Here is a 27,977-nt window from a genome sequence, read left to right on the forward strand (position 1 = left end):
GGGGCTCAGGGACTTGAATGAAATGTAACAACATATGTGTCATGGGAGGCCCAAAAGGAGAAGGGAAAATGGGCAGAAGGGGTATCTGAGGAAATAATAGCTGAAAATATCCCAACACGAAAGAACTGAACTTACATGTCCAAGAAGTCCAGCATACCCCAATCAGAATAAATGTGAATATACCTACTCCAAGACACATACTACTCAGAATGTCAAACACCAAAGATAAAGAGAAAATTCTGAGAGCAGCAAGGGAGAAGAAACTATGATATACAAGGAATGCCTAGTAAGACTTAATGCAGATTTCTCATCAGAAACCATGGAGGCAAGACAGTGGTATGATATGATTAGGATACTGAAAGAAAATGTCAGTCGAGAATTCTTTTTTTTTTTTTTTTTTTAAAGATTTATTTATTTATTTAATTTCCCCCCCTCCCCTGGTTGTCTATTCTTGGTGTCCATTTGCTGGGTCTTGTTTCTTTGTCCGCTTCTGTTGTCATCAGCGGCACGGGAAGTGTGGGCGGTGCCGTTCCTGGGCAGGCTGCTCTTTCTTTTCACGCTGGGCGGCTCTCCTCACGGGCGCACTCCTTGCGCATGGGGCTCCCCCACGCGGGGGACACCCTTGCGTGGCACGGCACTCCTTGCGCGCATCAGCACTGCGCATGGCCAGCTCCACACGGGTCAAGGAGGCCCGGGGTTTGAACCGCGGACCTCCCATATGGTAGACGGACGCCCTAACCACTGGGCCAAAGTCTGTTTCCCGAGAATTCTTTATCCAGCAAAACTGTCTTTCAAATATGAAAGTGAGTTTAAAAGTCACTCAAAAAACAAAACTAAGAGAGTTCATAAAAAAGAATCCACCTTTGCAGGAAATATTAAAGGAAGTTTTATAGCCTTGAAGAAAAAGACAGGAAAGAGAGACTTGGAAGAGAGGACAGAAGATAAGAATAGCAGAAAGGATAACCAAAAGAGTACAAAGATAGAAGAAAAGAAGATATGACCTAAGAAAGCCAAAGAACAGAATGGTGGAAGCAAATACTGCATTTACAGTAATATCGCTGAAGGTGAATGGATTAAACCCCCAATAAAAAGATACATACACTGCCAGAATGGATGAAAAAACAAGAGCCATCCACATGCTGCCTAGAAGAGAGTCACCTTAGACGCAAGGATAAAAACTGGCTGGACGTGAAAGGTTGGAAAAAGGTACTAGAGGCAAACAGTAACCAAAAAGGAACAGGGGTAGCTATAGTAATATCAGACAAAACATATTTAAATGCAAAAAAGTTATAAGAGATATAGAAGGCCATTACATTATATATTAATAAAAGGGACAATCTACCAAGAAGAAATAGTCACAAATATCTATGCACCTAACCAGGGCACCCCAAAATACATGAGGCAAACTCTGAAGAGAGAAATTAGATACCTCTACAATACAGTTGGAGACTTCAAGTCACCACTCACATAATTAGATATAACAACTAGGCAGAAGACCAACAAGGAAACATAATACGATAAACGAGTTAGACCTAACAGACATATATAGAACTTTGTACTAAATTCAGCAGGCTATACATTCTTCTCAAGTGCTCATGAATCTTTCTCTAGGATAGACCAATGATAGGTCACAATAAAGGTCTCAATAAACAGAAAAAGACTGAAATTATACAAAGCACCTTCTCAGATCATAATGGAATAAAACTGGAAATCAATAGACAGGAAAGAAGTAAATTCGCAAAGTATAGAAGCTGAACAACACACTCCAAAACAATCAGTAAGTCGAAGAAGAAATTGTAAGTGAAATTGGTAAATATACTGAGATGACTGAAAATGAAAACACAACTATCAAAACTTATGGGATATAGTGAAGGCAGTGCTAAAGGGAAATTTATAGCCCTAAACACCTATATTAAAGAAGAGCTAAAATCAAAGATCTGAGTAAATAACTGGAGAAACTAGAAAAAGATCAGCACACCATTAAGAAAATAAGGAGAAGGAAAGAAATAATAAAGATTAGAGCAGGAATAAAGGAAACTGAGAACAACAACAACAACAAAAATAGAGAAAAATTTAAAAACCAAAAACTAGTTCTTTGTAAAGATCAATAAAATTGACAAACTGCTAGCTAGCCTAACAAAGAAAAAAAGAGAGAACATGCAAATAAAATCAGAAATGAAAGGGGAGATGTTACAACTGACCCCAGAGAAATAAAAAGGGTCATAAGAAGATATTATGAGAAACTGCATGCCAACAAACTAGACAACCTAGATGAAACGGACAAATTCCTAGAAATGTACAAACAACCTACACTGATGCTACAAGAAATACAAGAACTTAACAAACTAATCACATTTAAAGAGACTGAATCAGTCATCAGAAATCTCCTATAAAGAAAAGTCCAGGGGGAAGCAGATGTGGCTCAACTGATAAGAGCGTCTGTCTACCACATAGGAGGTCCAGGGTTTAATACCCAGGGTCTCCTGGCCCATGTGGTGAACTGGCCCATGTGCAGTGTTGCCACGCGCAAGGAGTGCTGTGCCACGCAGGGGTGTCCCCTGCTTAGGGGTGCACCCTGCAAGGAAAGCCAATCCATGCAAAAAACTGCAGTCCGCCTAGGAGTGGCACCGCACACATGGAGAGCTGACACAGTAAGATGACACAACAAAAAAGAGACACAGATTCCCAGCGCCATCTGACAAGAATGCAAGTGAACACAGAAGAACACACAGCAAATGGACACAGAGAGCAGACAATGGGGAGGCAGGAGGTAGGGGAAGGGAGGAAAATAAATAAAAATAAATCTAAAAAAAAAAACAGTCCAGGACCAGAAGGCTTCACAGGTGAATTCTACGAAGCATTTAGAGAAGAATTAACACCAATCCTGGGAAGCAGATTTGGTCCAATGGATAGGGCATCCGCCTATCACATGGGAGGTCTGTGGTTCAAACCCCGGGCCTCCTTGACCCGTGGAGCTGGCCCATGCACAATGCTCATGTGCACAAGGAGTGCCGTGCCATGCTGGGGTGTCCCTTGCATAGGGGAGCCCCACACGCAAGGAGTGCGCCCCGTAAGGAGAGCTGCTCAGCACAAAAGAAAGTGCAGCTTGCCCAAGAATGGCACCGCACACATGGAGAGCTGACACAGCAAGATGATGCAACAAAAAAGAAATACAGATTCCCTGTGCCACTGATAAGGATAGAAGCAGTCACAGAAGAACACACAGTGAATAGACACAGAGAGCAGATGACTAGGGGTGGGAGAAGGGGAGAGAAAGAAATAAAAACTAAATCTTAAAAACAAACAAACACCAATCCTGTTTAAACTCTTCCAAAGAATTGGAGAGGAGGGAAAATTACCATTTTATGAAACCAGCATCACTCTAATACCAAAGCCAGATAAAAACACTACAAGAAACAAAAATTACAGACTAATCTCTCCAATGAACATAGACGCAAAAATTCTCAAATACTTGCAAATAGAATCCAATAGGATATTTAAAGCAATTATACACCATGACGAAGGGGGATTTATTCCTGATATGGCTCAACAAAAGAAAATCAATTAAAGTAATATACCACATAAACAAATTGAAAAAAACACATGATCATCTTGATGGATGCAGAAAAGGCATTTGACAAAATCTAGCATTCTTTTTTGGTAAAAACCCTTCGAAAGATAGGAATACAAGGAAAATTCCTCAATATTATCATTCAGGCATATATGAAAAACTATAGCCAACACTGTGTTCAATGGGGAAAGGTTGAACATTTTCCGCTACGATCGGGAACAACAAAGGATACCCACTATCACCACTGTTATTCAACACTGTGGTAGGAGTTCTGCTAGGTCAGTTACACAAGAAACAAAAAAAAAAAAGAAAAGGTACCTAAATAGGAAAAGATGAAATAAAACTCACTATTTGCAGATGACATGATCCTATATTTACAAAATTCTTAAGTGTCTATGACAAAGCTACTCGAGCTAATAAACAAGCAAAGTGGCAGGGTACAAGGTCAAAACACAAAAAATCAGTAATGTTTCTCTATACCAGTACTGAACAATCTGAGGAGGAAATCAGGGGAAAAATTCCGTTTACAATAGCAACAAAAAGAATCAAATACCTAGGAATCAATTTAACCAAAGTAATACAGGACCTATCTGCAGAAAACTACAAAACAATGCTAAAAGAAATCAATGAAGATTTCAACAAATGGAAAGACATCCATGTTCATGGATTGGAAGACTAAATTTTGTGAAGATAACAATCATACCCAAACTGATTTTTAGATTCAATGCCAATACCAATCAAAATTACAGCAGCCTACTTTATAGAAAAAGAAAGGTAATTATATAATTCACGTGGAAGGGAAAGTACACCTGAATAGCCAAAAACATTCTAAAAAAGAAGAGTGATCTGGGAAGAATTTCATTGCCTGCCCTTGAAACATATCAAAAAGCTACAGTGGTAATGCGAATCAGATGTGCCTCAGGCAACTGAGCTCCCACCTACCACATGGGAGGTCCCGGTTTGGTTCCCAGTGCCTCCTCAAGGTGGGCTGGCACAGCGAGCTGACGCAACAAGATTACACACGGAGATGACGCAACCAAGAGACACAGTGAGGAAACACACAAGAGATGCAATAAAGCAGAGAATGGAGGTAACTGAGGCGATTAGTAACTCTCTCCCACATGGGAGGTGCCAGGTTCAGTTCCAGTGCTTCCTGAAAAAAAAAGAAGACCAACAAACAGACACCGAACATGCAAACAATGAGGGAATGGGGAGAAATAAATAAATAAAATAAATCTTAAAAAAAAAAACCACACAACAGTATGGTATTGCCATAAAGACAGACACATGGGTCAGTGGAATAGAACTGAGAATCCAGAAATAAACCCTCACCTCTAGGGCCAACTGGTTTTCAGCAAACCTACCAAAGCCATGTCAACGGGACAGAACAGTCTCTTCAACACATGGTGCTGGGAGATTAGGATACCCATAACCAAAAGAATGAAACAGGACCCCTATCTCACTCTCTATATAAGAATCAACTCAAAATGGATCAAAGACCTAAATATAAAAGCCAGGACAATGAAACTACTAAAAGAAAATTTAGGGAAACATCTAAAGACTTTGTGGTATGTGGTGGTTTCTTAGACCTTATACCCAAAGCACATGCAACTAAAAGAAAAATAGGTAAATGGACCTCCTCAAAAGTAAACACTTTTGTACCTCTCAGGACTTTGTCAAGAGGGTGAAAAGGCAGCTGACACAATAGAAAAAAATATTTGGAAATCACAAATCTGATAAGGGTTTAATATCCATGATATATAAAAAGATGCAACAACTCAACAATAAAAAGACAAACGACCTGATTAAAAAATGGGCAAAAGACATGAATAGTCATTTGTCCAAAGAAGAAATACAAGTGGCACACACAAAAAAACAAAACCCCCCCAAAAAACACACGGAAAAATGTTCAAATTCACTAGCAATTAGGGAAATGCAAATCAAGCTACAATGAGATATCATTTCACACCTGTGAGAACGGCCACTATTAAAAGGACAGAGAACTACAAATGTTGGAAAGGATGGAGAGAGATAGGAACGCTTATTCACTGTTGGTGATAATGTAGAATAGCACAGCCACTATGGAGAAATGTTTGGCAAATCCTAAAGAAGTTTAATATAGACCTTCCATGTGACCCTGCAATCCCACTACCGGGTATATACCCAGAAGAACTGAGAGCAGTGGCATGAACAGACATCTGCACATCAATGTTCATAGAAGCATTACTCACGATTGCCAAAAAGGGGAGACAAGCCAGTTGCCATCAACCAATGAATCGATAAACTATTTTGTATCCATATGATGGATACAAAAGAAGAAATGTAGTTGTAAAGCATATGACAACACAGATGAATCTGGAGGATATTCTTCTGAGTGAAGCAAGCCATACACAAAAGGACAAATACTGTATGAGCGTGCTATTATGAACTAAATACATTGTGTAATCTCATGGAGTTAATAACTTGAAAAGAGAATGAGGTTAGTGAATGGAAAGCTGAGGGTTAACTTGAAGAGAATTGGTAAAAAGGATGTGTGTTAATCTTTAAAAATGAAAAGAAAATGTGGAAGCCCAATCTAATGTTTGTAACTAGCAGTACTATTATATGGGTAGAAAGTGGTTCAAAGGGAAAGTATAAGGTCATGTATATTGCTAAAAGGAATGCTAAAAGATAGAACACGGGACTGTATAGCATAGTAAAACCTCAGTGAAATATGAATATGGGTAAAATTGCTTATAAAAGACCGTTTTTCTTTGAAATTGAACAAATGTATGTTAATACAAGATGTTAATATCAGCTCAAAAAAACCCCACCCCAAACCATAATGCTAAGTGAAAGAAACCAGACACAAATTATATCATACCATTTATACAAAATATAAACATAAATCAATTTATAGAGATGCAATTAGGGAAATGGGTGTGGCTCCGTCAGTTGGCCCCCATCTACCATATAGGAGGTCCAGGGTTCGATGCCCAGGGCCTCCTGGTGAGGGCAAGCTGGCCCATGCGGAGTGCTGGCCGACGCAGAGCGCCGCCCCACACAGGCGTGCTGGCTGACACTGAGCGCTGGCGCAGCAAGATGACACAACAAGAGACACAGAGAAGAGAAAAGAAGAAGATGTAGAAGAACAGGGAGTTGAGGTGGCACAAGAGAGTAGTCACCTCTCTCCCATTTCAGGTCCCAGGATTGGTTCCCAGAGCCGCCTAATGAGAGAATACAGGCAGACACAGAAGAACAGAGAATGGATACAGTGCAGACAATGGGGGCAATGGGTGGGAGCAGGGAGAAATAAATAAAATAAATCTTTAAAGAAAAGATGAAATTAGTGGTTATGTAGGGTTGGGGAAAGATAGAGGGACTGAGAAGTGACTGCTAAGGGATGTGGAGTTTTCTTTTTGGAATAATGAAATAGTTCTAAGTTTCTGTGGTGATAAATGCACAACATTGTGATTACACTAAAAGCCACTGACTGTGCACTTGGGATAGATCATATGCTTTGAGAATATATCTGAATAAAACTGCTTACAAAAATAAATTTAAGCACAAGAATACCCAGAAATAGCAGCTATGTACAGCAGGGGAATCATAGATAGAGTGAGACATAAAGAATTTTCTTGCTTGTCTGTTTTTCATTTTTTACTATTATTACTGAAATAATGAAAATGCTCTAATAACAACTGAAGTGAATCAACTACGTGATTATACCAAATACCATAGATTGTACATTTTGGGTTAACTGCATGGTTTATTAATATGTATCAATAAAATTGACTTGTTTTAAAAAACAAACAAACAAAACAAAAGCTACCCACACAGAGAACTCTAAGCCTAAACAGTTTTAACACTGAATTTTTCCTGACATTTAAGGAAAAAATAAGATCTGAATATAATCAACTTTTCCAGAGAATATAAGAGGGAATAGTCCCTACCTCATTTTATAAGATGAATAATCCTGATACAAAAACCTGAGAAGAACTTAAGAAGAAAGGAATACCATAATCAGTTTTTATTTTGAACATAGACTCAAATATCCTAAGCATAATATTAGCAAATTGAATCCAACGAGATACAGAAGATGAGTTTATTCCAGGAATCAAAGACTGATTTAATATCAGAAAACCATTTGATGTAATTCATCTATATTAACAGAATAAAGGAGAGAACCATCTGATCTTCTTAATAGATACAGAAAAAGCATTTAATACAATTCAATTCCTGTTAAGAATAAAAACATTTAGCAAACTAGAAACAGAAGGGAATTTCCTTAATATGATAACAGGGTTTTTTGTTTGCTTTTTTACCAAGAAACAAACAAACAAAATAGCAAACATCTTCCTTAATTTTGAAATAGTGAAAGCATTCCCCCATAAATTGAAACAAGTCAGGAATTTCAAGAAGGTTATTTCTATTCAACACTGCACAAATTGTAGCCAGAGCTCTAAGGCATCAAAAAAAAGTATCAGTATAGGAAAAAGGGAAAGAAAATTGTTAAAATTTGCAGACAACATAATTTTTACAGAAAGAAAACCTCAAATCTACAAAATAACTCTTATAGTTAATAAATTACTTTATCAAATAGCTAGATAAGTGGATACAAGGTTAATATACAAAAATGAATTGTATTTATATATGCTAATAGCAAATTTAAAAAATCAAATACCTAGGAGGAAATGTATTGAGAAGATATACAAGTCTTCTACACAGAAAATTCCAAAACATTATTGAGAGATATTAAAGAAGACCTAAATAATGGAGGAATGTACCAAGAACAGCACACAGTCTTTAAGAACAAAGTTGCAGGACTTTTCATTACTAATTATCACATCCTATTACAAAGCTGCAGAAATAAAACATGTGGAATGGGCTTAAAGATAGCTAAAAACATCATTCAAATGCAACAGTCCAGAAATAAACCCACGTACAATAAGATGATTTATAATTAAAGTGCTACTGATAAAGGAAAAATAAAATCTATCTAACAGATGGGACTAAGTAAATTGGATAACTGTAAGGAAACAAAAAAATGAATCTTGTCCCTTACTGCTTATTATATACAAAAATCAATTCCAGGTAGCTTGTAGACATAAATGTGAAAAGTATGAAAATAAAACTTCTGGAAGACGATATAGGAAAATATCATCATGATGTAGAAGCAGGTAAAGATGTCTTAAATCGAATACAAAAGAATGAATCATGAAGGAAAAATGGACTACGTCAACATTAAGATATTCCACTTTACCAAAAGACACCATTTAGATACAAAATAACTTAATTAAAAGCATATTAAGGAAGAGTCAACCAGCAAGATGGTGGCAGAGTAAGGAGCTCCTAGAGTCAGCTCCTGCTACAGGGCACCTAGTAATCACCCAGAACTATCTAAAGCACCTGTTTGGGGGCCCCAGGACACCAGAGGAACATCTTGCCACATCCTTGAAAGAATCGAAGAAGACAGCCCATCTGCAGAGAAGATCTGTAAGCAGAGCACTACTGCCCGGTGTCCAACCTCCACTGGAGGCACGAGCTGCCTCAAGGGCTATTTGTGGCTGGAATTGGAAGCTCTACTTCCTAAAAATGGGAAAGGAAGAGACTACTGGGCACCAATTTCAGTTGATTAGTAAATTCAGCAGGCTAACTATAATCCTAAGAACAGCTAAAGTTTGAGTCTGTCTAAGTGACAAAGAGGTTGGCAGCTGCCATCTTGACTCTGCCTAGCATGAGGAAAAGTGGACAGACTGAAAATCACAATGCTGGTAGGGACCAGCTTCTTTCAGGTTGCAGCTCTAGCCTAAGCCCCAGCCCCACCTCTGCCAGGGAGGAAGCTGGGGGACCTGTGCCAGCTTCTCCAGGAAAATACAGGCCACACCACGGATGCTGGTGATCATCCTACTCTGGCAGCACGAGCAGCCTCAGGGGCTAGTCTGTGGCTGGAATTAGAAGCTTCATTTCCCAAAAACGGGAGGAAGAGATGGTCGGTGACCAATTTCAGCTACTAATTAGTAAATTCAGCTGGCTAAAGTATAACCATAAAAACAGCTAAAGTTTGAACCTGTCCAAGTCAGAAAGAGGCTGGTAGCTGCCATTTTGACTCTGTTCCCTGCATGAGGGGAAGCCCAGGTGACTGAAAATCTCACTACTGGTAGGAACCCTAGCCTAGGCTTTAGCTCCACCTGTAGCAGGGAGGAGGCTGGCGGGTCCTGCATCAGCCTATCCAGGTAACTGCAGGTACATTCGGCAGGCAGACTGAATAGTCCAAAGTCTACTAGGGCAACTGCAGCCCTTTTGGACTCACACTGCATAGATTGCTGCCCAAACTGCAGCCTCATCTCCGCCCCAGGCAGGAGAGAAAGGGACATGAAGCTTCATCTGTCTCTCTTGGTAACTAAAGTCCAGGCCTGAACGATTTGAATTATTACACACTACTGCGGCTCTGTCCCTACCCTTGGCAAAGGAGAAAGTTGGGAGAAGCTTCATCGATTCCTGGGGAAATGAGGGTAGCTTGACCCTCCATAACTTACAGCACCAACTACATCCTCGGCTCCTACTATACAACTAGCAATGGAAAAAGGGCAAGAAGGCCCTAAACTAAAGACAGAAACTACACCTAGAATAAATGTATCTAGTAAGCCAGATGCCAAGACACCAACAAAAAATTTCAATCCATCCCAAGAAACAGGAAGCTATGGCCCATTTAAAGGAACAAGATAAGCCTCCAGATGACATAAAAGGAGTTGAGACAACTAATCATAGATGTTCAAACAAATCTCCTTAATAAATTCAATGAGATGGCTAAAGAGATTAAGGATATTAAGAAGACATTGGATGAGCACAAAGAAGAATTTGAAAGCATACATAGAAAAAATAGCAGATCTTATTGGGAATGAAAAGCACAGTAAATGAAATTAAAAATACACTGGAATCATATAGTGTTCAATGAAAAACAATGAACAAGGTCACAGGGAACTAAATGACAGAAAGAGATATACAAACATATGTGTCATGGGTATCCTACAAGGAGAGGAGAAGGAATAGTTGAAGAAATAACGGTAGAAAATTTCCCAACCCTACTGAAGGACATGGATATCCATGTCCAAGAAGCACAATGTACTCCCATCTGAATAAATCCGAATAGTTCAACTCTAAGACACATACTAATCAGAATGTCAAATGCCAAAGACACAGAGAGAATTCTGAGAGCAGCAAGAGAAAAGTAATGCATAACATATAAGGGATACCCAATAAGATTAAATGCCAGTTTCTCATCAGAAACCATAGAGGCAAGAAGATAGTGGTATATTTAAGATACTGCAAGAGAAAAACTTCCAGCCAAGAATCTTATATCCAGCAATACTGTCTTTCAAAAATGAGGGTGAGTTTAGAATATTCACAAATAGAAACTGAGAGAGTTTATAACCAAGAGACCAGTTTTGCAGGAAATACTAAAAGGTGTGCTATAGCCTGAAAAGAAAAAACAGGAGAGAGAGACTTGGAGAAAGTCTAGAAATGAAGATTTTATCAGTAAAAGTAACTAAAAGTCTCAAAAGAGAAGTGAAAATATGTCAGATAAAACCCAAATATTTAGGAATAAACTTACCCAATGTTGTAAAGCACTTGTATTCAGAAAACTACAACTCATTGTAAAAAGACATTTTAAAAAAAAAGACCTACATAATTGGAAAAAAATTCCATGCTCACAGATTGGAAGAATAAACATCATTAAGATGTCAATTCTACTCAAACTGATGTGCAGATTTGCGGCAATCCTGATGAAAATTCTACCAGCATTTAAAAAATAAATGGAAGGCATGATTATCAAGTTTATCTGAAAGGGTAAAGGGGTCCTGAAAAGCCAGAAACATCTTGGAAAGGAGAGGTGAAGTTGGAGGACTCTCACTTCTGGACTTTAGATTATATTACCTAGCTACAGTGGTAGAAATAGCATGGTACTGAAAGACAGACAGAAACATAGACCAATGGAACTGAACCCTCACATAGAAGGTCAAGAGAATTTTGACAAGCCTGTCAAAACTCACCCATCTCAGGCAAAACAGACCATTCAACAAACAGTGCTGAGAGAACTGGATATCCATAGCCAAAAGAAGGAAAGAGAACCCCTATCTCACACCTTATACAAAAATTAAATCAAAATGGAACAAAAACCTAAGTATAAAAGCAGAACCATAAGCTGCAGAAGAAAATGTAGTAAAATTTCATCAAGACCTAGTTGTAGGTGGTAGATTCTTAAAGGAGATAAGAGGAGGACTGAGATGGAATACTGTATTTAATGTATGTAGAAGTTTTAATTGACTTTACTGTAGAAGTGTAGAAATGTATAGAGTTGAAGATAACACATTATAGTGAGTAACAGCTTGTTTATAAATAGGATTGTGGCTGAAAATGATAGTCTACGGATGTAAATGCCAATTGACAAGAAAGCTAGATAATAATCTAGAGACTGAGTAACACAGTAAACCCAGAGGTGGATGAGAATTGTGGTTGATGGTACAGATGCAAGAATATCCTTTGTGAGCTAAAACAGATATATACCACTATTGCAGGGTGGTGGGAATGTGGAAAAGCATGGGACAAATACAACTGGAATGACCTATGGACTGTGGTTAACAGTAATAATGTAATGTTCATGCATCTATGCCAGAGATGTACTGTGTTGTAAATGTGAGAGTATGGAGAAAGTCTGCCAAATGCACGCTATGGACCTGGTAATCATCTGATATCATCTCATAATCTGTAACAAATGTGTCAACACAGTGTGGTGCATTGATGGAGGGGTGTTGTATGGGAATTCTGCACATGTGCATGATTGTTTTGTAAGTTTACAACTTCTGATATTAAAATATATTTTAAAATAATAGGGTAAGTCAGGGGAAAAAAATACACCAAATGTAAGATAAGGACCATAGTTAGTAGTAAGATTTTGCAATATTCTTTCATAATTTGCAACAAATGTCTCATAACAATGCAAGGTGTTGGTAGTAGGTTCCTGTATGATGTTATGCATGCTTACTTTGTAGGTTCACAACTTTTACTATATGCTTATTGTTTATGTATGTTCATGTATAAATGATACAATAATAATAGGGTGGGTTGGGGGAAAATATATCAAATGTAAGATACTTTGGTTAGTAGTAATATTTTAAGGATGCTCTTTAATCATTAGTTAAAAATGTTTCACAACAATGCACGATATGGGTGGTAGGGTGAGGTATGAGAGCCCTGATGATGTTATATATGTTTGTTTTGTAAGTTCACAACTATTACTATACACTTATTGTTTACGTATGTTTATGTATGAGTGATATACTTCAATAAATGAAAAAAATGCAAGAAAAAAAAGTATATCAAGGGAAGCAGCTGTAGCTCAAGCAATTGAGCTCCCATTTACCATATGGAGAACTCAGTTCAATCCCCGGGACCTCTTGGTAAAAAAAGAAAAAAAGCTGTCCCAGACCTGCACAGTGTGGAGAGGCGCAGGCCCTCGTGAGGCAAAGTGACACACCAAAAAAAAAAAAAAAAAAAAAGATGAGGAATGCAACCAGATATTTTAAAAAAGCATTTAATATGGGAATCCCTTATATTTTTTATGGAACATTTATGTAATCTAAAGTCTCTTTAAAAATAAAAAAATTAAAACTACAATTAGATTTACTGCACACCCACCAGAATGGCTAAGATGAAAATGACAGAAACTGCTAAGTCATAAGGAAAGATGCAGAATAACTGGAATTCTCTATACACTACTGATGGAGAATACAAATTAGAAAACTATTTGATGGTATCTACTAAATTTGAACATGTGCATACTCTAGGAGTTAGTAACTGTACTCCCAGATATACATCAACATAAATGTGCACATATCTGCACCAAGTGATTTATACAAAAATGATCATAGCTGCTTTATTTATAACAGCCAAAAACTAGAAACAACACAGGTCCATCAACAGTAGAAAGTATAAATAAAGTATAAGATATGTATACATAGCAGTAAAAATGAACAAATTACTGCTATAAACAGAAATATGGATGAATCTCACAACATAATAGTAAATAAAAGACAATGTTCTTAGAAGGATGATCTGAAATGTAAGAAGTGACAAGGAGGGAAGCAGATGTGGCTCAAGTGATAAGGCCTCCGCCTACTGTATGGGAGGACCCAGGTTCAGTCCCTGGGGCCTCCTAGTGAAAAAGAAGAGAAAGCATGCCTGTACAGCAAGCCAGTACCTACATGGTGAGCCAAGTGCCTGCATAGTGAGCCAAGTACCCGCACAAGTGCTCACATGGTGAGCCAAGTGGCTGTGGACAAGCCAAGTGTGCGCACGAGGGCCCACAAGGCAAGCTGAGTGCCCACATGACTACATGCGTGGGGAGCCATTGCCTACATGGTGAGCCAAGTGCCCGCATGAGTGCCTGTGTGGTGAGCCAGTGCCCACGCAGCGAGCCAGTGCCTGCTTGGCGGACAAAGTGCCCACACAGCAAGCCGAGTGTCCGCACAGTGAGCCAGGGCCTGCATAAATGAGTCACGCAGCAAGATGATGATGAAACAAAAGAGAGATGAAGGGGAGAGTCAAGGTGAAGTGCAGCAGAGACCAGGAACTGAGGTGCACAATTGACAGGGAGCCTCTCTCCACATCAGAGGTCCCCAGGATCGGATCCCAGTGAATCCTAGAGAAGAAAGCCGAGAAGACGAAAAGAGAAATAGATACAGAAGATCACAAAGCAAATGGACACAGCAAAAACAGCAGGGTGGGGGAAGGGAAGAAAAAGTGTCAATTTTCTAAAAAAAAAGTGGCAAGCATTAAAATTTGTAAATGTGCACGTATATTTAAATAGTAAACCAAAAAGCAATAAAGCATCCCTGGAAGATCTGTGGACTACTGCTACCATCAAGGACTTGAAAATGCAGGGTCCAATTTTACTGTCTTATTTTATAAATACATAAGATAGATGGGTCTTGGACAATGACAGTGAATTACAACACACCTCTGGCACCTGGTAGGCAGACATTGAGCTAGTAAATTTGTTTTCCTCTATCCCTGGATAGAAGTAAAGAAGGAAATTGCTTTCATCCATTAGTGTCACCAATACAGCTTCAGTCTTGTTCCGGGATTTTGTCAATGCTCTGGCTTTGTATCATAATTCAGTTTGCAGAGGCTGCAAACTTTTTCAATACACAGCAGAGGACATCAAACCTCATCTACTATATTGAAAGCACCTTGCTGATCAGATCTGGCAAATAAAAAGAAAGAAGAAATCATGGATGTCTTGGTAGGATTTATGTAAGCTACAGATTGAAAGAGAAATCATATGAAAAGTTCAGGTATCTGCCTTCTCAGAAGTTTGAGGATATGGTGGTCTGAAATTCCACCCAAAGTAAAAAAAAGTTGATACTCCTAGCATATTCTATCACTAAGCTAGAGTCACAAAACTTGTTGAGGCTCTTAAGATTCTGGAGACATCATATTCTGAATTTCTACATGCTACTTCAATCCATTTTCTGAGTAACTCCTCAGGCTGTCAGCTTTGAGTGGGTTCCCCAGATAATCCCATTTTCAGTGTAAGCAGCTCCGTCACAGCCTGTGGCTATCCCTGGTAAGATTCACAGCAGAGAACCCTAGGGTTCTGCAGCAAAGCCATGGCTGCAATGGCAAACGGCCAGTGCATTTTCCGGAAACAGTCCTAGTAGAAACTGAAGGCTAACCAGGGGCATCAGGTGAAAAGTAACCTGAGCTGGAAACTGACCAGGACATGAAGTCAACTGTGCCAAGCAGCAAGCAGAAGTACACACGGGACAGAGGTTCAGCAGGTCCTCACAGCAATGCCAGCCTTCCCTTAACCTGCTCCTATGATCTCAAGGGCAGTTTCCGACAATTGACTGACGGAAGAAGCAAACATTTAAAGCTGGCTCTTCATGTTGTGCTAGAGACAGCTGTAGGCGAACCCTATTCATGGGTGACTCTGACAATTATCAGAGAAGGAAAACCCTCCCAGAAAGCTCAATTTTGAGTGGTACTTCTTAGGGTCCGCTTTGTCAGCAGAGATGGCCTGAGGTGCTAAAGTGGCAGGTAATGATTAAACCAGATGGCCAGGCATTTTTGAATGACAAGATTGGCAGATTGTTGACAAGCACTGGGGAAGATGAAAGAAAGTGTGTTACGCTTTGAGAAAAGGCTCAGGGAATAAGAATTTTGCATCCCATGTGAATACTTATCAATGGACTCCTGCTTCAGGAAGCACTAAAAATCAGACAGATACTGGTTAACTCCCTTCTGGAGCAGACAGTTTGTCCTCAGTGGACCAAGCATTTATTCTAGACATGGAGTTTCTTGCCTAACTACCAGGCTTCTGCCAGTAACACCATTCACAGATTTACTGAACGGTCAGGTCCGCCACGCCTGGTGTCCTGAGCAGGTGAGCTCACAGGCTCAGTATTCAACGATTTTACACCACCACCCAGAAGTAGCCGGCCCCAGAGCACAAGGCCAAGCTCAGAGGCAATGCCCTGTGAGGTGGGGAGAGCTGTATTCCAGAGTACAGAGGACAGAAAGATAGAGACAGACAAAGGACACAGTGTCTCTCAAAGCCAGACCCACATGGGTTCTGGACCACGTAGTGGTGTTCAAAAATGTCTGCTTCCTGTTCCTGGGACTTTTGCTTGATTGGAGGTGCCAACACATGGGGAGAAATGCTCAGATTAAAAAGCACAACAATGTTGCCAATATACCGGAAACTGAGGCTGCCATCTGGCCATTTTGGACTCCTTATGCCACAGGATGACAGGCTAGAAAGGGAATTATGTGCTGGTAGGGGTAACTGACCTTGATTGTCCAGGGAAACCAGGGATACTGTTACACAGTCCAGGAGGACGGGGTATATCTGGAGCCCGGGGGGTCCTTTAAAGTGCCTCCTGGTAACACCACGCCCAGTAAAAAACACTGAGGGAAGGCTAAAGCAACCACATGGAGGCGGGGAATATCAAGGGTTCGGAACTCTCAGAAATCAAGTTTGGGTCATTTCATGCGGTAGACAACAAAGGCCAGCATGGACCAGACAGTAGAGGCAGGCAGTGCACTGTATTACACCAACTCCGACAGTCAGATCTTCTGGTCCCAAGGGAGCTGCTTGCTCCTGAGAACCAGAGGTGGCTCAGACATTCCCATTACATACCGATTGAGTTCCCTGATGGCCCGGAGTCTACGGATGTATCGACGGCAACTCGGCAGAATAGAGAGGTGGTGGGCATGCAGGGTGAGGAAGAAGCATTCTGTTGGGAATTTCGGCTCAGAAAATGGAGGCTGATCTCCATCTAAAAGAATAGATATAAAATCCCTAAACAAAATCTATTACCAGACTAAATTAGAGAAAAAGTACAATACAGAAAAGAAAATTATATTTCAATTTCAAGGAGCTTAAAGAGGTTTTTTAAAAATATTATAAACTTAACTAACTTTATAAGAGGAATAGAATTCTTATGAGCTCCATTTAATACTCGCGTATTCTGCCCCATCAGTTTAAATGTTGACATAGATGTACATCAACATTCTTTTGGGAGGAGCCTTCCTGGCAGGTTTCATATGACCATTTCAATTTTTCAAAGCAGCACACAAACATCACTTTAAATCTCTAATTTCAGATTATGGTAACACACTACAGATTCCCTAGCCATGTCCCTACTGTAGGACCTATTGTTTCTAATTTTTCATTAGTGTAAATAGTAGTGTAAACAGTAGTGCATTTATGTACAAAAATCACTTTTGGCTTTTCCCCCCAGTTTTAGGACTATCTGAAAAGCAGAATTACTGAGAATGACAGTATTATAATTTTTGTTATGAATTACCAGAATTCATTTTAGATAGAGTAAACAAATTGATTAAATACCAGCTCTTTCTTCACAAACTTACATTCAATTTTATCACTTCATTTCTGGCTAACTTATAAATCTATAATGGAACCTTGATTTCTTTCCATTTGTATCTAATTCCTACAAGTATATCTCTATTTTATTTCATATGACATTTACTGCTTATCTTTTTTCTTAAGCAAAATAAAAATTGTCTCTTGGTGGAATTTAGTTTTGGCCTTATACATTTACAGCAGTTCTATATTTTGCTTTTATTGATTATTGACATGTTTTCCTCCATTCTTTTATTTTACATATTTATTTAATCTCACTCCATAAAAGATGTGCTTATATATTAAAACACATGTATATTATCTCTGATGATATGTTTCTTTTCTTAAATCATCTATAAAATTTCTCCTTCAGAGCTGAGTCAAATCCTCTATTCAGTTTTCTTTTTTTAATAGATGGCTTTTTTTGATATGGAATCCTTTCACTCTTTTGGAATTTATTAGTCTATGAAGTCTGACTCCAAGATCATACCAACAGCAACTTATTCCAATGACATTCATCAGTTGCTGATTTTACTCTTTATCAGATACTCAGTTCTTAGGAAAATTTAAATATTTCTTTGGAAGTTGTACATTTGAGCAAGGTGCAGTCACAACCAGGTAAACATGGAAAAGGATAGGGTATCCTATTCCATGAACAGTTTCATAATATTTAAAAAAGAAATACCCTACAAAATAAAAAAGGCTAATGGTCATGTTAGAGTCAGGTAATGGAATATATATATATAAATACTTAAAAGTATACCTTAACTAAAACAGTTTTTTTAAACTCTTGCCATAGATTTCTTGGACTTAAAATCTTAAAGACATCTTTATAAATGCTATATAATATGAAAAAAGTGGTTTCTTAAAAAGCTAAATGATACACTCAACAGAAAAACACATTCTTTAACCTTGTACAGTATATTTATAATTTCAGGCAAGACTGCTTTATGTAGCAAGTATTTATTTTATTGATAAAGTAAAACCAATAAAAACTTACCACTTTTTCAAAAATAAATAAATAAATAAATACCCTAGTGTCTTAATGTCTGCCACTGAGGAACATGTTTTATAATAAAGAGCTCAACAATCCTACCACCTTCCAAATATACTTTTTTTATACCATCAATGAAGATCCAAGATATACTTCATGAGAATTTTAATTGCCATACATGAAATCTACATAACTATGTCGTTGCTATCATCTTTATATTTCTTACTTAGAAATATCATATTTTATAATATTTTATCATGACATTTTACTTATATAGCTACTTACTATATATTTTACTTAGAACAGTATATTTCCTTCCATTTGTTCCATATGTCTATTTGTCTTTGGGTAGCCCAGAATTAACTACTGTATTAATTTTTCTTGTGTGTATCTAGCTCAAATTCATTTCAAGGAGATGTAATAACAATTTGTAAGGAATCACTAGCATCCAAGTGAGAGGGCAACATCCTAATGACCTAATTACAAACATATTACTCACAAAGTTCAGTTAGCCACTCATTCACATTCTCCATAGTTGCGTTCACTCTCGTCTCATCATTTGGAAGAGTAATCCGACACTTTGGATGGAAAATGTATGTGGGATCAACCGTCTCTAACTTGATCTTTGTACTTAGTTGCTGCAGCACCCAAAGGAAATTCAGCATAAATCCATCTGTAGACACTAATCTATCATCTGTCTATGAAACATGAAATAAAAAGTAGTTAAAACACTGATGTGGATCGCATAGTTTAACACAACACTATGAAAGGAGGCCAAACATTCAAATGTGACCATGTCGAGGACATATATATTATCACCACCGTCATCCTAAGGGCAGCTGCTCTTTGTTGAGTATTACTATGTGTGAAGCATTTACACATTCTCTCACTGAATCTTCAAATAACCCTTAGAGGTTAGGGATATTGCTATCCCACTTTACAGAGGAGGAAGCTATAGCTCAGAGAATGTAAGTGATCTGTACAAGTTTCTCAAGATTACTAAGTAGAAACACAAGAAACGTTGCTTCCTTCCTTGAGAGAAATAACCCCAACAGCATCAGAACAATTGGTTTACTATTAGACCAGTCATTTCTCTAGCTGGCACCAACGTTAGTCATAGTCCTGCCTTAACAATACAGTAACAATTAAATAATAATATTAGCATTGAGTGAGTGCCCACTAGGTACCAGGTACTATTCTAAGAGCTTTACATATAGTGATTCCATGAGTTAGGTACTGTTACTCTCTGCATTTAGCAGATGAGGAAACAGGCACAGAAAGGTTAGGAAACTTGTTCAAGGTCACAGTGTTAATAAATAGTGGACCCACAACTGGAAAGCCTAGCAATCTGGTACTAGGTCTGAGCTTTAAACCACTTCTCTAGACGTCTTTTTTCTTGCTTTTGGGTACCCCACATCATTCACTTATTATTATTTTATATATATATATATATATATATATTTTTTTTTTTTTTAAGATTTATTTTTTATTTATTTCTCTCCCCATCACCCCCCCCACCAGTTGTCTGCTCTCTGTGTCCATTTGCTGTGTGTTCTTCTGTGACTGCTTCCACCCTTACCAGCAGCACCGGGGATCTGTGTTTCTTTTTGTTGCGTCATCTTGTTGTGTCAGCTCTCCATGTGTGCGGCGCCACTCCTGGGCAGGCTGCACTTTGTTTCGCACTGGGCGACTCTCCTTACAGGGCGCACTCCTTGCGCGTGGGGCTCCCCTATGCGGAGGACACCCCTGCGTGGCAGGGCACTCCTTGAGCGCATCAGCACTGTGCGTGGGCCAGCTCCACACGGGTCAAGGAGGCCCGGGGTTTGAACTGTGGACCTCCCATGTGGTAGGCGGATGCCCTATCCATTGGGCCAAGTCCGCATCCCTCATTTATTATTAATTTAAACTATTGGCAGGATGCCCTTCAACTTTTCTACTCCAGCAACGTAGTCCAAGCCTCCAGCTTGTAACCGGCCTCCTTTGATCTGCTCCTGCTCTTTCTCCTCTTTAGCCCCCTCTCTGCATGGCAGAGTTTGTGGCTTCCTTGATGGAAAGTCCTCCGAGGGCTTCCCACTATAGGTCTTACCGTGTAAGCCCAAGCTCATCAAGCCCTTGCCCACCCTGTCTCACTCCCCTCCCTTTCCTGGTCATGATCCCCAACTGCCAAACCTAGCGCACTCCCACCTAGGGGTTTACATGTGTTGGAATGCTCTCTGCTCAGCCTGGCAGTGGCAGTGGCTGGCTCTTTCTTATCACAGAGCTCTCTGATCTAGTGTCAGCCCCTCAGAGAGGCCTACCCTGACTACTCTTATACCTTCCTTCTAGCCCCTCTGGGGTGACTGTCCATCCCTTTATCTTGCTTTATTTATTTCTATGTCTACATGTTTATCATCTGCTTTGCTTTCCTAGAGGATAAAACTCCATAACAGCAGGAAGCTTGTCAATCTTGTTCATCAGTGTATCCCCAATTCCTGGAACAATGCCTGCTAGGTACTGAATAAATATGAGTTGAGCGAATGAATTTAATGAATAAATAAGTCATCCTTCAGAATCCTACCTGCATCTGTGCTTTCTTCATATTGGCATTGACGATCGCTGCCATGTAACTGAGAGCAGCCTCACGGGTTTCACCGTTTAACAAAATACTATGCAGAATCTTGAAAAGCTCTTGCTGAAATTTATTTTAAAAAGAAGAAAATGAAAGGCTTTAAACATGAATCCTTTTTTCCTTCAACAGCTAGCCGCCTTCCCACATTCTCTCTTCAACTTCACTCATTTTAGAAGAACCCAACTACAAGACAACTATTAAAAAATGCTCATAATCAAACGTGTCAAGATCATCAGCATGAAAGCATTTTAGGGCAGAATATGCTGAGGAGGAGGTAAGTAATTATAGCGTAATAAGAGAACATTTGCTACTTCCTTTCAATAGGAAGATGACCTTACTTTCTTAAGCCTATGATTTCTCTGCTTTTAAGTTTTGGATCTAAGGACATATTAATCTTCATTGGGGACAATGGATCAGTGAGACCTGCTCTTCCTCACCCTCAAAATTTAAACACCCCAGGGGGCGAGCTGGAGAGAAAACTTGGCAAGGAAACTGAGGCCCATCCCCTAGCAATGCTTCAGACAAAAGGCAGCATATTACTGTTGTATGCTTTAAGATGCAGGTTACTTTTATATAGCTTATCTTTTATTCATCCTTTGGATTCATTTCTGAATACCTACCCTTCCCAATTCCAAGTAATGCTGCAGAGATTGGCTAACTACGCGAGTGTTTTCCAGGGTAATGGCAGGCCCTGAGAAATATTTTTCAACCACTTTAACCTGGAAAGAGAAGGAAGAAATCCAGTCAGCATCTAATGGACATTTGGGGAGGAATCTGCACATAAGAGCAGCAAGGTGCAAGTGGCCACTGTACTTACATCATCTTCTGCAAAGACTGAGAAGCTAAAGAAAGCCCCCAAATAAGAGAGTCTCTGCAGCTCCCGCCCAGAGCCAGGGCTTAAGGATTTAGGCAACCACAATGGCAAAGAAGCAACCTATGCAAAAAAAAGAAAGAAAGTAAAAAAAGGAAGAGGCAAATCAAGCCACTAAAAGAGCAAGAGATGTAACACTGCTCAGCTGGTCCTTGGCCACCAGCACGACAACTGACTTAAAACCCCTCAATGCAAGGCACACGGACATTTCAGATCCCTGTTGACACTTCCTCACCTCAGAAGGAAGAAGACCCTCCAACTGTGCTACATTCTTGCAAGGTATTCTTTTAATGTCTACATTTGGAAATACTCATTGATGGAGTCCAAATGAACTGTTCGTATATCACAAAAGTACTCAAGGAAATGTTTCCCCCATAGGACTTGTTATTTTAGTTGTACAATACTTAACTTAAAATTAAATAAAAATAAAAAAGTCACACACACAGACGGTAAAAAAAAACAAACCTTCATCCCAGGATATAGTGTATATCATAACAAGTTAACAGTTGCAATGTTACCTACATCTAAAGGAAAATTTTAAATGTCGTTCAAGAGAAATTTTTCAGATAACATTACTTAAGGAACACCTTCTAAGAGATGTTCACTGAAAATGTACAAGCTCATGGGATAGACACTTACCAAATTGCACACAGGGTGGGTCTTCCCAAACTTGGTTTCACATAGTTCACCTAACGCCTAGAAATAAAAATCAGAAAGAGCCGTTTAAATGTACTTCATCTTGAACTGACTGCCGTGTGTAAGATCAAGGAACAGCTTACATGTTGCTATAAATACATATGCATTCCCTCCAAACCGATAACAGCTTTACTTTTTTTCCTGACTAATAAATAAGTACATGTGCACTGTAAAAAAAAAAACTTCAGATAAAACAGAAATATAAAAGAAAAAATAAAAACGACTCACAAACTTTACTCTCAGAGATAACTTCTCCTGATACTGATACTCTGGTTAATAGCATTTCAGACTCTTGTGCAGATACACAGAGATAAATTTTTATTTAAAAAAACACTTTTGCGCCTATCCTTCCATGTCAACAAGAGATTTGATTCATATACTTAGGATGGCTAGTCTTGCCATTGCTGAACATTGTAATAAATAATTACAATTTAATAAGCTAGCAAATTCAGAACATGTTTATAAATATTACTAGTTATATATATATAATTTTTTTAGGAGGTTCCAGGGATTAAACCCAGGATCTCATACATGGGAAGCAGGCATTCAACCACTTGAGCTATATCCGCTCCCCTACTACTGGGTTTTAAAAAAAAAGACAAGACTGGTATTTTTGAGAAATCCAACATTTTCCTTTGGTGCTCCAAACACTCCCATGTTCGAGAATCCTAGAAAGTAGTTTTTAGGGACAGGCACACTGTTTAATACTTTGTTTGGCCATGGTAAACAAAGCCAACACTACTCTTCTAACAGTGTTAGACTTAGACAGAGCTGTAAAAGCTGCTAAACCAGCCAAGGGCTCTGGGTCCATGCATTTAGGAAACAACACATCCCTGCGGAGCTGCCCCTGCAGGAGTCCCCACGCTCTGCAGCACACTAGGATCACCTCGAGGGCCTTTAAAACTCTTATCGACAGGCCACACCCCCGCCACACTCCTGACGGTTAAATCAGTGTCTGGCGGGGAGGGGGGTCAGGCGGAGCATCAGGATTTGTTTAAAATCTCCTGGTGTTTCCAAAGTATGGCAAAATCGGGACCTGCCTCCTGAGCAACCACAATTATTTCTGACTTCAGCTCCAACATCCTTCCTCTTCCTGTCCTCATTCAATATACTCTCTCATGATGGTACAAGTATCAATAATGGTAGAAAATAAAACTATTGTCTACCACAATGTAGGCCTTTGTCTTTTGAGCAAGAAGGATGTTTTGTTGATATGTGAAACTAAAAACTCCTCACTGAAAGTCACACTAATTTAAACTACATCCCAAAAGCCAATAATTCCATGAAGGAATATTTATATAATACAGTGACAATTAGTGCTCATTAAAACATTTCATCACTTAAACAATTACATTATTCCAATTCCTTTTATCAGCCACAGATCGAACAATGAATAAGGATTAGTTGAATTTTATTAGAACCTGAAAGGCATGCATAATAAAAAAAAAAAAGAGCCCTGGCATAAATCCATTCAAAATCTTTTTTTTTTTATTGACTTTGTAATAATATTACATTAAAAATATATATGTGAGGTCCCATTCCAAAATCATTTTTAAAAGAAAGAATTTCTGTTTCATCTTCTAATCTCCCAGACCGTCTTTACCTTTAACCTTCCGGCATTATCAGCTGTGAGTTTTTGGGGTTTTCTTTAGCTCTGGTTTTTCAGACAGATAAATGTGCCCACTGTGCGCCCCCCTGTTTTAGCATTTATTGCAGAGTAATTGTCTGACTTTTTTTGTTGGTTTTGGTTTTTGAATCGTTTGTGAGCACTGTGAGGAGAGAAACCTCAAATCCTCAGCTCCTGTGTTCCCAGTGCCTGGCACAGAAGAGAGATGCTTGGTAAGCCCTGAATCAATGGGCAAATGGCATCATTTCAGGAGAATGAGTAAAAGGTACAGGAAAAAATGCCAATTTAACCAAGGTCTCAATTTATACAAGGCTGTACTTAAACTTGATGGAGACTACTTTCATGTTTTGATATTTTTCCCTTGATACTTCTAGAATGAAAATATTCCATAACACTTCTAAATATTTTTCTCCAAAATGTTCAAAAAACCATATTTGGAGAAGAACGTCTTATTTTCATGCTGGTTCCAGTGTTTTCACAACAGTTAAGTCCCTACCATGTGAATTTAGCTCCAAGTTCTGTCCACAGGTTATACTTGCTGTAAGTACCCTAAGGAGCTAAGGCAATCTGTGCTTTCCAAGTAAAGCCTGCAGGTGAGATGTATGGCCTCAGAAAACTGAATGAGAGAGTGATTCTGAGATTCTCTAGAAAGTAACTATATACAGATAAATATCTTACTTTTCTTATTGTTAACTCTGCCTTTTTATTTGCATTTGTAATGGTTTTTCATAACCAAATTTTATTCCAAATATGATATACTCATTGCTAGGAGAACCAGATGTGCACCACCCATAATTAACTTTTTTACAAGGCCCACAGTATGGTCAAGTACATTGTAACAAGTGCAGGACTTGCACAGGTGGAACGCGGCAGGCTGCTAACTGCCTTCCTGCTGCAGCTCACTCTGTGTGGCCATCACAATGAGTTCGGGTTTTCAATTTAAAAACAAGGCTGACCATGGACCTGAAAGAAAAGCGTATGTTAAAGTAATCTGAAAGAAAAACATCTATTAAATGGGTTAAAAAACAAAACAAACGAAGTTTACCATGAGGGGGTATTTAAAGTAGTCACTATCGAGGGAGCACTCTTTGGCAGCAAGAGCCAGGCCTTGTAAAATGGGGATAAAGATCTACAAGAAAAAAACAAAATCAGAAATACAAGTTTAAGAAAAGACAAGAATGGGAAGAATGTCAAATAAAGTGCTGAATCTGGATGTCCAGGCATTCCCACTCTTTGCCCAAGGAAACGCTTTTTTTGCAAACAGGAGTCTAGGACCCAGCCACATAGCGTTGATCTGTCCTTTAATAAGGTCAACCATAAAGTAACGCAGTTGAAATCTCCAGAAGAGAATTTCGGTGGACTCTAATAGCCTAAGAAAATGGTCCTTACAGAGGACTTCCAGTAATTCAATAGAAACTCAGCAATTTAGAGTCTGCCGAAGGACCCTTCAAGGATTTCACTTACTCTAATCAACAAAATTCTGTACATTTCAGCGACAGATATGTTTTTGATTAGGAAGCACCTATAATCTGTAAAGGAATTAGGCTAAATGTTCCAATATTTCTTTGGCTTTATCAGTGTCTTACAAAATTTAGAAACTTGTTGCCACCCTCCACCTCCATAAAATTCTTTCATTATTTCCCTGTTTATTTTGAGAACAAGAAAAACAGACCAATTTGGATATTATTATATTAACCTAAATTAAACAGACCAAAGACATAGCTGGAAAATATTGAAATGGAAAAAAGAAAATTTGGTTAGAATGCCTTACTTCTAGACAATTGTTGTCATTATCACAATATCACAATAACCGGGAATCAGAGCTTCACTGTTAATATTGTGGCACAGAAACACTATATAAGACAGGCTCAGCACAGCTCATCTTCAAACTGCACAATGCACTCATTTAAGCCATGGAGTTGGTTAGCATTCAAGACTAGTAACATTAAATAGAAAATGTCATAAACAACAGCTGACAATTTGAATGCCAACAACTTTTAAAGGGAGTATTCTATAAAGCCTCTAAAAAACTTGAAAAAGTCCCTTTCCAATTACTCATCCCCTTGTATTGAGCGCCTTTGTCATTTAAAAAGCATCACAAAAAACAGTCCCCTGGATTACCAGGTGCCTGTGGAGAGTCTTGAGATATCGATGAAGCTCTGGAAGAGATCATTCTAGTTTCAGCCTCTCAATCAGGAGGAAGTAATATGCTTTCATAAGCCAGCTAAAAACAGAAAGGTTAACGCTCAGGTGTGGGAGTGATGAACGCCAAAATTGCAGTGGAGGGGGAAAAAAAGAAAACGACAACAAAAAACCAGAATTTTCAGAAGGACCAAAAATGAATCCCATATGGTCATCCAGGAAAATCTCTAAAAAATTTTTTTCGGGAATGCTATTAAGTAAAACATCTTCACTTTTTCTAGAACTATCCTCTTTTCCAAGTAGGTTTTAATTTAAAATAAACATAAACAATATTACTACACATATTTTTCAATTTGTCCAACAGTATACTATTTATAAGATCTACATATTTTAAGTAATTCTTTTTTCAAATAAATACTTCCCAGCACTGACGAAAAATGCTACAAGTTTTCATTTCCAATAATTCTATTTCTATTAATTTATTTCCATTACTTCATTAATTCTACCTACCATTAATTTGTTTAGTTATCTATGAAAAACTCACAAACATTAAAGGGAGACTGAAATTTCAGTGAAAAGATTTGATAATTCAATTTTGTCACCCTCTTAAGGCAAAAAGGAAAATGACTTTTTCAAGATACCAGCGCCACTGTATTCACCATTTCTTCCCAGAGTAAACACATACTAACATAATAAAAGACAACGAATGTACAAGATTGAGTGGCAAAGAGTCAGAATTTTGAGATTAAAAATAAACAGGTTGGGGTGTGGGGTGTAGGGTATATAGGAATCGCTTCTATTTTTTAATGTAACATTTTTTGTGATCTATGTATCTTTAAAAAAAAAGACAACTAAAAACAAATTTAAAAAATGGAAACAAAAAAACAAAAAAAACAAAACAGGTCATTTCATAACCTCTGTATAAGTGTCTTCATGAATATACTAGACATAATTTACTTCTTTCAGCTGATAACTGGGCTGAGTTTATATAGTTAAAGCTACTCTGGGTTCCTGGTAGAGAAAAACGGTGCTCACCAGGACACGGAGACTGATATGAGCACAGGCAGGAAATTTATTGAGACGCTCTCCCAATGGAGGGGGTCTGAAGAATAGACTTCAGTCCACTCCTGGAAGGGGGGGATTTGAATTTATACAGAACTTTCCTAGGTAGGGAAATGATAGTCGGTGGGAGGAGATCAAGGGTCTGAATGAGGTGCAGGGGCCAACAGGAAGCCCTAGACGCGAAAATTTTCCCTTGCATGGCTACAGGGAAGTGGAGTTAGGTTTTCTTAGAAAGCTGGAGGAGCGGGTGTTCCTTTGATATGCAGGTAGTGAAGGTTTCCCTCTCCCTTGATAGGCAGGTAGTGAAGGTCTCCACATGGTTTCTTCTTTCAACCGGTGGAGAAGTGCGGTGTCCTCAGACATGCAGGTTTATGGGGGAGGCGGTTTGCCTTTCCCCAGTGCATATCAGGGGAACTGAGCTACAGCTTGTTAATTATTGCAAACCTAGTGAGGGGCATCCTCTAACAGTTCCCTAAGTGATGTCTTTGTTAACAGGA

The 27,977-nt window shown here is 38.7% G+C and overlaps 1 protein-coding gene across 3 annotated transcripts in view; it reads right to left on the minus strand.

Moving 5' to 3' along the window:
• UBE4B (ubiquitination factor E4B) overlaps positions 1-27,977 on the minus strand; it is a 164,718-nt gene that overhangs the window by 47,738 nt on the left and 89,003 nt on the right. For all 3 annotated transcript variants that reach the window (XM_071217794.1, XM_071217793.1, XM_058304453.1), the window contains 7 exons: positions 25,322-25,405; positions 22,593-22,649; positions 21,900-22,016; positions 21,703-21,801; positions 21,032-21,145; positions 18,974-19,172; positions 16,755-16,893 (listed from right to left, as the gene is read on the minus strand). In XM_071217794.1, the coding sequence (XP_071073895.1) occupies positions 16,755-16,893; positions 18,974-19,172; positions 21,032-21,145; positions 21,703-21,801; positions 21,900-22,016; positions 22,593-22,649; positions 25,322-25,405 (809 nt within the window). The remainder of the gene's footprint in view (positions 1-16,754; positions 16,894-18,973; positions 19,173-21,031; positions 21,146-21,702; positions 21,802-21,899; positions 22,017-22,592; positions 22,650-25,321; positions 25,406-27,977) is intronic.

This window comes from Dasypus novemcinctus, chromosome 9 (assembly GCF_030445035.2).
Source record: "Dasypus novemcinctus isolate mDasNov1 chromosome 9, mDasNov1.1.hap2, whole genome shotgun sequence".
Taxonomy (NCBI): Eukaryota; Metazoa; Chordata; class Mammalia; order Cingulata; family Dasypodidae; genus Dasypus; species Dasypus novemcinctus.